Source organism: Photinus pyralis, unplaced genomic scaffold (genome assembly GCF_008802855.1).
Source record: "Photinus pyralis isolate 1611_PpyrPB1 unplaced genomic scaffold, Ppyr1.3 Ppyr1.4_LG3a, whole genome shotgun sequence".
Lineage (NCBI taxonomy): Eukaryota > Metazoa > Arthropoda > Insecta > Coleoptera > Lampyridae > Photinus > Photinus pyralis.
Genome location: NW_022170509.1, coordinates 18,680,719 through 18,691,022, shown reverse-complemented (window position 1 = coordinate 18,691,022; position 10,304 = coordinate 18,680,719). Strand labels below are relative to the sequence as shown.

At 37.1% G+C, this 10,304-nt stretch overlaps 2 protein-coding genes across 5 annotated transcripts; one reads left to right on the top strand and one right to left on the bottom strand.

Annotated features, from left to right (window-relative positions):
* Positions 1–180: 180 nt before the first annotated feature.
* Positions 181–3,881, bottom strand: LOC116165906 (maternal protein tudor-like). Its single transcript, XM_031480659.1, has 4 exons — positions 3,787–3,881; positions 1,662–2,897; positions 562–798; positions 181–506 (listed from the first exon to the last, which is right to left on the bottom strand). Exon 2 carries the CDS (start codon positions 2,894–2,896, stop codon positions 1,670–1,672), a length of 1,227 nt encoding a protein of 408 aa, XP_031336519.1. The 5' UTR covers position 2,897; positions 3,787–3,881; the 3' UTR covers positions 181–506; positions 562–798; positions 1,662–1,669.
* Positions 3,882–5,528: 1,647 nt separating this feature from the next.
* On the top strand, positions 5,529–10,304 carry LOC116165592 (tyrosine-protein kinase CSK). 4 transcript variants are annotated; one of them, XM_031480163.1, is made up of 9 exons: positions 5,529–5,683; positions 5,991–6,071; positions 6,121–6,297; positions 6,476–6,678; positions 6,725–7,088; positions 8,050–8,168; positions 8,224–8,584; positions 8,635–8,721; positions 9,544–10,304. In XM_031480163.1, exons 2-9 carry the CDS (start codon positions 6,033–6,035, stop codon positions 9,721–9,723), a joined length of 1,530 nt encoding a protein of 509 aa, XP_031336023.1. In that variant the 5' UTR covers positions 5,529–5,683; positions 5,991–6,032; the 3' UTR covers positions 9,724–10,304. The 4 variants fall into 4 exon arrangements, with proteins under 4 accessions (XP_031336023.1, XP_031336022.1, XP_031336019.1 ...); XM_031480162.1 differs by having other exon boundaries at positions 5,535–5,683; positions 5,780–6,071; XM_031480161.1 differs by having other exon boundaries at positions 5,537–5,683; positions 5,746–6,071.

The window sequence follows — 10,304 nt, the reverse complement described above, 5'->3', positions numbered from 1 at the left end:
GTTACAGCCTGCATAAAGTAGATCAATGTTTGGGATTTTGTGCAATATTCTCTAGCAGTACCAGGGGTGGTCGACTTTAGACTGTGTGACCTAAGCATAGTAACTGCCAACTATGGTATCACAGTTATTATTAAATACAACACTGTTCTACACCTTCCTAAAGAAATCTATATGGAACGGAATATTTAATCAGATGAATGTATTATAAAGGTGGAGAAATTCCAATATTGTTAACGAATTGGAGTAACGATTACAAATCATATTAATAGCAAAAAACATTGACCAACGTAACTAAACCTAAATATAAACATCAACAATATTTAATATTAATATATAAAAAAATTTAAGGAACTTTGATAGATAAATAACTAAAAACAGCACTGACGCTTCTAACCCACTCCAAAGTCACAGTTATGGCTCACACCTGTACCAAAGCGACATCTTTCCCATTTCAAGTTTGGAAATCTAATCCAAGTCCTACTACGCTGATATCGATGACGTCTAACCTGCAGTTGAAAAATATAATTTAGTTATTAGAACGCAAACACGCCAGATACAAACCATGACTTGAAGCACGTTGACAAAAATGTTGCGTACCATTTTTGCTTTGGCACGCAAAAACCATAAGAAAAGATAACAAACTGTTTAAAACACTTAAAGAATAGAAGTCCAAGATTTTTGCAACCATGGCAAATTTCTTCGAAGTTTAATCAAAACATAATAAACTCAAAATGACAATTCGTGTCATTGTTAAGGGTTCGTTTTTGTAGGCTTCTGGATTTTGTTCACGTGGAAGCACTGAAAAAAAGGAGGAATAAGTTCAATAAAAGTATAAAAGCAAATGTTTCATATAACAGTATGTTTCCAGCCTTGAATTGAGGTGTGTGGATAAAACTCAAACCAGGACTTAGTATGTAAAATATACATTTGGACATAATATTGCTGCATAAGTCAGAAGCCAGTGCACGTTAGAGAAAACCATCCCTCGTAAGGTACAGGACTATTGCAAATAACTTGTTAATAAAAAAGTAGATGTATTGTTTTGTAGAGGGGTATATTAGTCTATGTCTCCCACAAATTAAACGGAAAGAAAAATTTAGGGAAGGACGAAGTGGCTGATTAACTTTATATCGAGAGAACAACACAGTAGCCAAGCTTAAGGTGTCAAGAGGGAATCTGCGCAAACTCGCGACTTCAGGGGATCTCGCCACAAAATCCAGCGTTAAGTAAATGCTGATGTCCAAGAACATTGGGTTGCGTAACAGGTCTGGGACAGATGGAGGACTATCTTTATTATAAGAGGAACAGCCAACTGAAGCCTAGGACTTGCATTTATGACAATAGAGCAATTGAGTCTTATCTAATGACAATTTAGACTAAACAGAGTTGCATCCTTTATTGAGAAGAACGCGCTCTGAACCTAGTTGTGAAAGAAAGGGGGTAGACACAGTGGACCTTTGGTGCGCCCAAGTGCTGCCTGGTCAAGCTCTCCTTATGAATAAAATAGAAACTGCATAATAGATCCTTCATTCATTGAAGGAGTGGCCTTGAAGCAAACAAATATAAATGGAAGTACTCAAGACAATTTTTTGCCCAATTGTTGGTGTTGGTATCGCTTAAACTAAATACTTGCACCTTCGTAAAATAGGTAGTTAACTTACAGACAAAATTATTCCTCTGTCTGATCTTCTTCTGGTACAGATCCTAAAGAAAGTGAATGTAATTCCTTCTCCAGTTCCTCTGTTACACTATGACCCTCTTCATCTAAAAGCTCGACTTGAGGTACTGCATTTTTATAGGCGACAACTCTCATTTTAAATTCCCTCGCGGCAATTAGTTTATATAATGCGCCATTAGCGGGACTATCTTTTCTATCGTCATAGCCAGACAATGAGCATTTTAAGGCAAACGGGCATGTGGTCGTTAGTCGATTTGTGCGCGGCATTCTCAAGTCAGTAAGTTTTACTGTATGCTTGTCACCATAATCTATGTAAGAAACTTTCACAACATCGTTGATATTTGACAAAACTTTTGTGCGATACCACTTATTGTCCACCGGAGACACTGCGCAACATGGCAAACCCTCCGATAATTGTGAACCATGAATCGTTGGAGCAGTACGGCAGTTTTGTTGCACTATCGCATTTATTTTACGCAATTCACTTATGCTAGATTTTTCTTGAATATAAAAATCGCCACAGTTATTTACATGGCTTATTGTTACATCAGTGGCAACATCTGGTGCTGCACGTGGAAGATACCTGAGCATAAGGTTGCTTTTTAAAATGTCTATGGCAGTCACATTGCCAAAGCGAAGTTTACATAAAGGTAAACTCTCAAGTGTACCTTCTTCTACGACCAACATCTTCAACAATTTATTGTTACAAAATTTCCTGAACGCATGCAAGGATTCAGACGTCAGCTGTAATGTTTGTGACTCGGCTAACGTGTATCGCATTGCCATTACTTTAGGTTGTATAAATCTACTTGGTATTGTATACATTTCGTCCCAAGAAAAGTAGGCAGTATTACCATAATCAACGAATAATACCATATAAGTACAATTGGCCCGAATATCAACAACCATTCCTCTAGACCTCAAAGTACTTTTGTAGCGCTTGACTATACATGCTGTTCCAATCTTTGGTTTATATTTTAACGTTTGTAAAGGGATCTTGCTAAGTTTCTCCCCCAACACCGACAATATTTGCTTAGCAGAGTCTAGCTGAATCCAGATTTCATGTGGGCCATTTCCAGCATACGATACATATACATTGTGTACACTATGCTTTGGCAAAATATACATAGTGTAGCGAGACAGTGGCTTTGTTTCTTCCACCTTTTCATCTTCCTCATTGAAGTGTGTGTATTTGGAACACGTCGGTTGTTGGTCCATTCTATAAAACAAGTTGTAAATCAGCATATGCATGATGAAAGCGCATTTTTGGTAATACCGATCAGTATTTTATTAGCAAACTTTAAAATTATCTAACTCAAAATAGACTAGAGCCTGCACATCTACACTATAGCAGAAAGCTTTTAGTGAAAATTTGAAGTCTCTAACTATTGTACGTAATTATTGAGATCTCAGCCGTGCAGCCAGCCAGCCACACATAACGAAACACTGGGAGGAAAAGCAAATCCAAGATCATGCTACAAACGCCATACACACGTACAGAAATCTAAATAGAGATCAACAAATATAACTATTTAAATTTAATGAACATATTTTCAGCTAAATAAAATGTACGCAACGTATCGCTAGTGAAGCATTGGTGGAAATGAAGATGTATAACATAAACCAAGCAAAATTAATCAAACTGTAAAACTGTAAATAAGATACATGTTTTCCAACTCAGTAGTCGTTTTAGTAAATAAAAATTCCTTAGCTCTTTTCTTGAACACCCGTACCGATAGTTCAAATATACGTTGAGAGTAATGGTTAAAAAAATAATTACAAAATTTTGGACCGAGGAACAAGAATGTTTTTTGAAAAAACGATTTAGTGACTTTAGGTAGACGCAGCAGTTTTTGTCGAGTATTGTATTTATTCTCATTACTCTTACTGGTTCCCCTAGTACTTATCTTTAAGCTAAGTTTTCGTTTATTTTCGCACTGCCTTAATTTATACTTTATATAATTTTTAATTTTTTGTTGAGTTTGCAGTTTTGTATCTAGGTTGGAATAAAGATTATTATTATTATTATTATTATATGACAGTGTATTTTTTATCAAAAATGCGCTAAAAAGCATTAATCGAAGTTTGGTATAAACCAAAGTTCTTACTTTTCAAATTTGCTTTGCACAACACACCTAATAACTTTTCTTTTATTTATAGGTTATACCACTTTTTACCGCGCAAACAAATCGGAATTGCCAACTGGCACTGCTTCAAACTCAGTAGTGGCAACTTTCACGCGACAACTGTTTAATAATTAAGGTTGCCGCACACTTGTCAGTTCCGTTCCGACACGTTACGGGCGGTTAAAAAACGTTCAACATAGAAATTTTTCAAATGGCATCCTAAAACATTGGAAAAAATTATGTTCGTCCTTCTTTAGGTCTTCGAATAAATGATAAAATTCTCCAAGATTGTCTCGCTTCGAATGAATTGGATGAACCCACACGTTTCGCTTGCCCTCCAATAGGACGCCACTACAGTCCTCAGAACTTCTGTCCTCCTGCCAGGAATAAACCAAACACGAAATCGCACTGCCAAATGTGACGGAGGCCGACTGACAAGTCTAGAACGAATAGTCGCCAGTCGTCGACGTGCCGGAACGAAACGGACAAGTGTGTGACAACCTTTATACCATTGTTTATGAGAGATGTTTCATGGTTTAGGGCAAAACCAGTGGCGTACGTAGAAATGTATTCTGGGGGGGGGGGGGGGATTAAACAAGTTCGTGGCACATACAGTCACCCAGTGCGTACTAGAAGGGGGGGGGGGGTAAGAAATAGAAATTGGGTTGCAGGTTGCTGATGCTGGTAGTCATTTATCTATTTATTATTGTACAGGCGAAAAAGATTAGATTAGAACGGTATTTTATTTCTTACTGCTGACAGGCCCCTTTATTGCTTTTGCTTTAATTAGTCAACGAAAACTTTGAATAATAGGTATATTTATGGGCAAAAAACCAATTTCGATAAAAAATTCAAAGGGCTGTAACTTTTGATCTAGTAGTCCGATCTTGGAACTGTTTGAAATTATGGATTCTACAGGCCAGATTCTATAAGAAAATTTTTTTTCCGGGTCGATCTGAGACAATTTTTTTCTGGGCAAAAAAAGGCAGTTATTACCTTCCTTTTTTACCAAAAATCGACTGCACCAAAATTTCTCGGGAAAAAACTTTTTCTTATTAATTTGGGTGCGTAGAATCCAAAACGATTCGTACTTTTTCGATTAGACGTCTCCATCAAAAGTTATGGGGGAAAAAACCAATTTCGACAAAAAATTCAAAGGGGTGTAACTTTTGATCTAGTAGTCCGATCTTGGAACTGTTTGAAATTATGGATTCTAGAGGCCACATTCTATAAGAAAATATTTTTTTCCGGCTTTTTTCCACCCGCTTCTCGCTCTACATCTTCACCATATTGGGACCTTTTTTTGTTGTCGTATGTACGTAACGTACTGAGCCATTTGTTGGTTCCTTGTGTAATTGCGCTTTAGTTCTTTGTTCGTTCTTCGCTTTGCCATTCTCTTTACTTTCCCATACCTGTAACTTCGATTCTTTTGACTGTCCCGAGCTCGCACCCGTATAATGTTACCACAAGCCTCAAAGCCGATCTGTGCTTATGCGTTCGCGCCGATTTCCCCATTACTATTAATAAAAACTTCTCCAGGAGCCCTCGTGCTCTTTAACAAAAGCTTGATAACGCTGTGCAACTCTCGGTGCAAAGTCAATCGTTTTAATAGACCACCCTGTATTCAATTATTTATACAACAGGACGCGAACCGTATAGAAGAAAAGAATGGCGCGACCAGCCTATACTTATCTCGTGTCTGTTAATGAAATGACCTTACAGTTTTCTGTTTTATCAGCGAAATTGTTTAGAAAATGGTAGTGTCAAGGTATTCTTAATAATTGTAACATCTTTTCTAAGAAAAATATTAATGTATTTAAGTGCATGACGAAGGAAATTAAGAGCTTGATGGACTCGAACCAAATACAGTAGAAAGAAAGTAGGTGCAATGTAAAAGTGCTCTACATACGTGCACTATTTACGCCTTTACATACTTATTAGGTCATCCTGAGAAATTTAATAATTTTGACTGCAGAAGTTCTTTAGTGACGGAAAATGATTGGAAGATTTATAATGTAGTGCTATAACAAAATAGTTCAGTTTATAACAAATTAAACCAGCACTTCGCGCTCCCCCGATATTAGTCAGCCACTTATTATAATTGGACATCTCAAGAATGTCTGGAGATGTTTAAAAACCCATACTTTGGACATTCCGCCAATCTGATTGTGTGCGTTTGTTCTCAGTTATGATGTTGCAAGGAGGTTAATGGTCAAGGATTAAACGTAATGACAAGTCAAAATATACATACAACATCCCTAACGCAGGTACTGGCCGAACTTTTGCTAAACTATTTTGACAATCTTTTGTAATTAGAGATATCAACCTGTTGCTGTTGTCGGTCCTTATCAAGAGCCCTCAACGCAGTGGTCCCCTTTAAATGCGACTGCCGGACCACCACCTATTGTACCTGCACGTGGGATTAAAAGGAATACCCCTAGTGACTGCACTCATTTACATGATAATAGTTCAAGACTTATACCGGATGGTTGGGTATGCTCACTTTCTTTTTAGTACATTAGTGAATTTGACTTGGGGGCAAATTTCATGGCAGTAATGACTTGTTAATTGCTTCATATTGTTTAGTGTACCTTTAAAAGTTAAAGAGATGACTTCGTTTCAAATACGCTTACATATTGTCAATGTGCAATATACAGGAGGTATTTTTCAGGTTAATTCCACCTCTGATCAAGTACGACATCCGAATAGCAACTTTATACATGAGTGTACCCTATTCTTAAGACCCCAAAACAATATGAATATAAGTGCGGAGGGAAATGTAAAGAATAATTTAGGTAACAATGCACACGATGTTAACGTAAACAGAGTACAAAGCCCCATTAACCGAATAGATTTAAAATGGAACCAAATGCCGTAAGTAAACATCACATTGGAGGTAGTATTGAGACATAATTTTAAGGTGGTTTCACGGGAAAATATCTCGCGAACAAGCGGAGCAGTTATTACAACCGAGAACGGATGGTTTGTTTCTTGTCAGAGAGAGCACCAATTTTCCCGGTGACTATACGTTATGCGTTTGTTTTCAAAACAAAGTAGAGCATTATAGAGTTAAATATCATGACAGAAATCTTACGATCGATGACGAGGAATTCTTCGAAGATTTAGAAAAGCTAATCGAACATTACGAGATAGACGCAGACGGTTTATGTACAAAATTGGTGAAATGTTTACCGAAGGAGACGAATTTCAAAAGTCCGCCCATGGAGATTGTTCCTGATTCGCACGATAATGATTTATTTGTTATATCGGAGAATGAGCTTGAGGTATGTTATCACCTTGGTAAGCTAGCATTACATTTTTTGTCAGTTTATTCTTGAATTAATTCACGAATTTCATCACGAAAGTAGAACATGTTTTATTTTACTGTGAAGTTCAGTGGTACCAACCAACTTAAAATTTTGTTAGAACAGGGAGAGTGAGACTTCTTCCACAAATTTTTTAATTGGTATTACTATAGAATTATCAGATGTTAATAAACAATTTTAAAAAAATGAAACATTCCTACAACAAATAGTGGCTGACTGACTCGAGTTGTTTTTCATAGCACGCTAAATAACATTAATATTTTATTGTCAACCGTAGTAAATGCTAGTGTTATAAATCAAATTGTGATAAACTTTTGGCCGCTACTGTATGCTTATTACGGTAACCTCTACGCCTATGCTGGCCAAGGGAGAAGCTAACAAATTCAGACACCGACGGAGTCCAATGTGATTGGCACGTTGGTTGCAGAGTTTACCTATTAGGCAATCAATACTTTTGTCAATGATCGTACATATCAGACATGTACATCTTAGGCGCTATTATCCGAGCTGAGGAAACTTTTATAAGCTCAAAGATTAATAAATACCTTTAAAGGCTCAACTCAAAAATGTTCTTACATTTTTTCTAAGGCTCTTAAGGGTTTTTAAAAAAACTCTGAAAAGACCAGTTAGAAGATCTAAACAGCTGTGGAGGTTATTAAAAACGAGACTGAAAACATTTGGTTCTTGTTTACTCTTAAAGATCAATAAAGTCTCTTAAAGGGCTCCGAAAATCTCCTCTTGAGGTTTGTTCAAGACTTTTGCCTTTAATTAAAAGTTGCCATTTTCCCAATGTAGGTTGTACCCAAGCGACATGTCTACTAATACGCGCAAGATCAATCTTAAGGTGGTTTAAAATTGTTTAAAAAAAATTGTTGACTATTCTTAGTCCTTGATGTTCGTTAAAAGTTTGTACTTTCAGATTTGTGAGCCTATTGGAAAAGGTGAATTCGGTGAAGTAATGTTGGGTAAATGGAAGAAACAGCGGGTGGCGGTTAAAGTGTTGAAAGATTCGAGTGAGGCCGAAGCGATTCTTATGAAGTAAGTTGCATGGCCTGAGAAAAAGTAAATACGATAATACTGCATTTCTTATTAGATCTCTACACCACGAAAATTTGGTGAATTTATTAGGCGTCGTACGGAGAAAAGATCAGGTTCTACTGGTAACGGAATATATGAGTAAGGGTAGTCTAGTCGATTACTTAAGATCCCGAGGCCGATTGCACGTGACGAAACGGGATCAAATTAACTTCGCGTTCGACACTAGCGCCGGTATGGAATATTTGGAAAGAATGCACGTGGTGCATAGAGACTTGGCGGCTCGTAACGTGCTCATTGCCGAAAATGGCATCGCGAAGGTGTCAGATTTCGGCTTGGCGAGAAATGAAAAAAATACGTCGTTGGAATCGGCTAAGTTACCAATCAAGTGGACCGCACCGGAAGCGCTAAAATTAAATGTATTCAACAATTATTTTGCTAGCTTACAGCTAATGAGAGATTTTTTTAGAAATTTTCAAATAAGTCTGATATGTGGAGTTTCGGAATTTTACTGTGGGAAATTTATTCCTTTGGTCGAGTTCCCTATCCCAGAATAGTAAGTTTCGCTTATTGTGTTTATTTTACCGTGAGAGTAGTTAAGAAAAGGGGGAAACAACTTTGAATTTTTGGTGTAGCCCCCTTTGAATTAATTTGAATTTACGTGAATTAATGTGAATTAACGTAAATTAATGTGAATTAGTTCGAATCAATGTGAATTAATTTGAGTTAACTTGAATTAATTTGAGTTAACATGAATTAATTTGAATTAACGTGATTTAATTTGAATTTGAATTTTTGGTGTACACCAAAAATGGTACTTGTTTCCCCCTAGACTTAAGGCCTTTGACGGACGTAGAAAGTGGTTATAATAGCGCCTTCTAACATGACTTGGAAATCCAGTGAGCGTGTGGGCCAGTTGAGGTCTCCCATCATGTGCCTCAAAAAATTCATGTTAATGCCCGGTGTGTGTGCAGTGGCAGCGTCTTGTTGAAACCAGGTATCCTGTAGTTGCATTACCCTGAAAGCCGGCTGGCAACTTTTGCAGCATTCCAATTCACAGTTATAGCATTTCCACAAAAATAAAAAATGCGTTATTATGGCCACTGTGTCCGTCCGTCTGTCCATCCCTGTGACTACTAGATCTTTATCTTAACAGCTATTGCTTTTATTACTTTACCACGTTAGGAAGGAATTTTTTCTGCACCACTTACGAAAAAGGTTATAGCTAAATTTTTTTTAATCCCCACACCTTTGTGCTTATAAATCCACAATTAACAATCACTCGATGGGCTGGCCTATAGGGAGGGTAGCAACTTTAAAATGTGTGAAATCCACAGAATTTAAGAGAGTTTGATCAGAATCATTTAATTATTTGCAGCCGCTGGCCGATGTTGTGAAGCACGTCGAGAAGGGTTACAAGATGGAAGCGCCGGAAGGTTGTCCTCCTGAAGTTTATGAAATTATGCGACAGGCGTGGGATCTAAATCCGGATAATCGGCCCACTTTCAGGGATGTCAAAGTAAAATTGCAGACATTAAAACAAATGACGGCGTTGTGAAACCAAGTGTAATGCAGTGTGTAATTAGGTATTGACTGTTTCGAATGAATATTGTGTGAAGTGAAATGCACATAATGTAATTATTGTTTATCTTCCAATCACAATTAGGTTTAAACTTGTGTACATGTCTTCATGTATTCATCATTTTAAGTCGGAGCTGGGTAATGCTCGCTCAAAAAAGCGCTCCAAGCGGAAAAAGCCGCATTTTTGAGACAATTAGAGCTCTCATCGCTCGAGCGGTTTTTTTAGAACGCTCGTCCTAGCTCTGTTTTAAGTTATACATTGTTATCGTCTCGTGCTTGTAGGACGTCATCAGATCTAACGAAATTGTAGTACAATTTGTTTCACCCCTTCCCCCAATGTAAGGTGCGGTGTGGTTTTTAATTATTAAACTAATTTGATTTCATTTGAAGGTGTTGTTAAAAGATGTACTTAAAACAAATTAGGGAATGTAGTTTAAAAATGCACATTTTTTAAAAAGTTCATAGCTAGTAATATTTATATGTGATAGAGAACTATGCTCGTCATTTGCAATTGAAAACGTTGCGCAAAAACCGTAACCGATCAGTTGTGAATCTAAT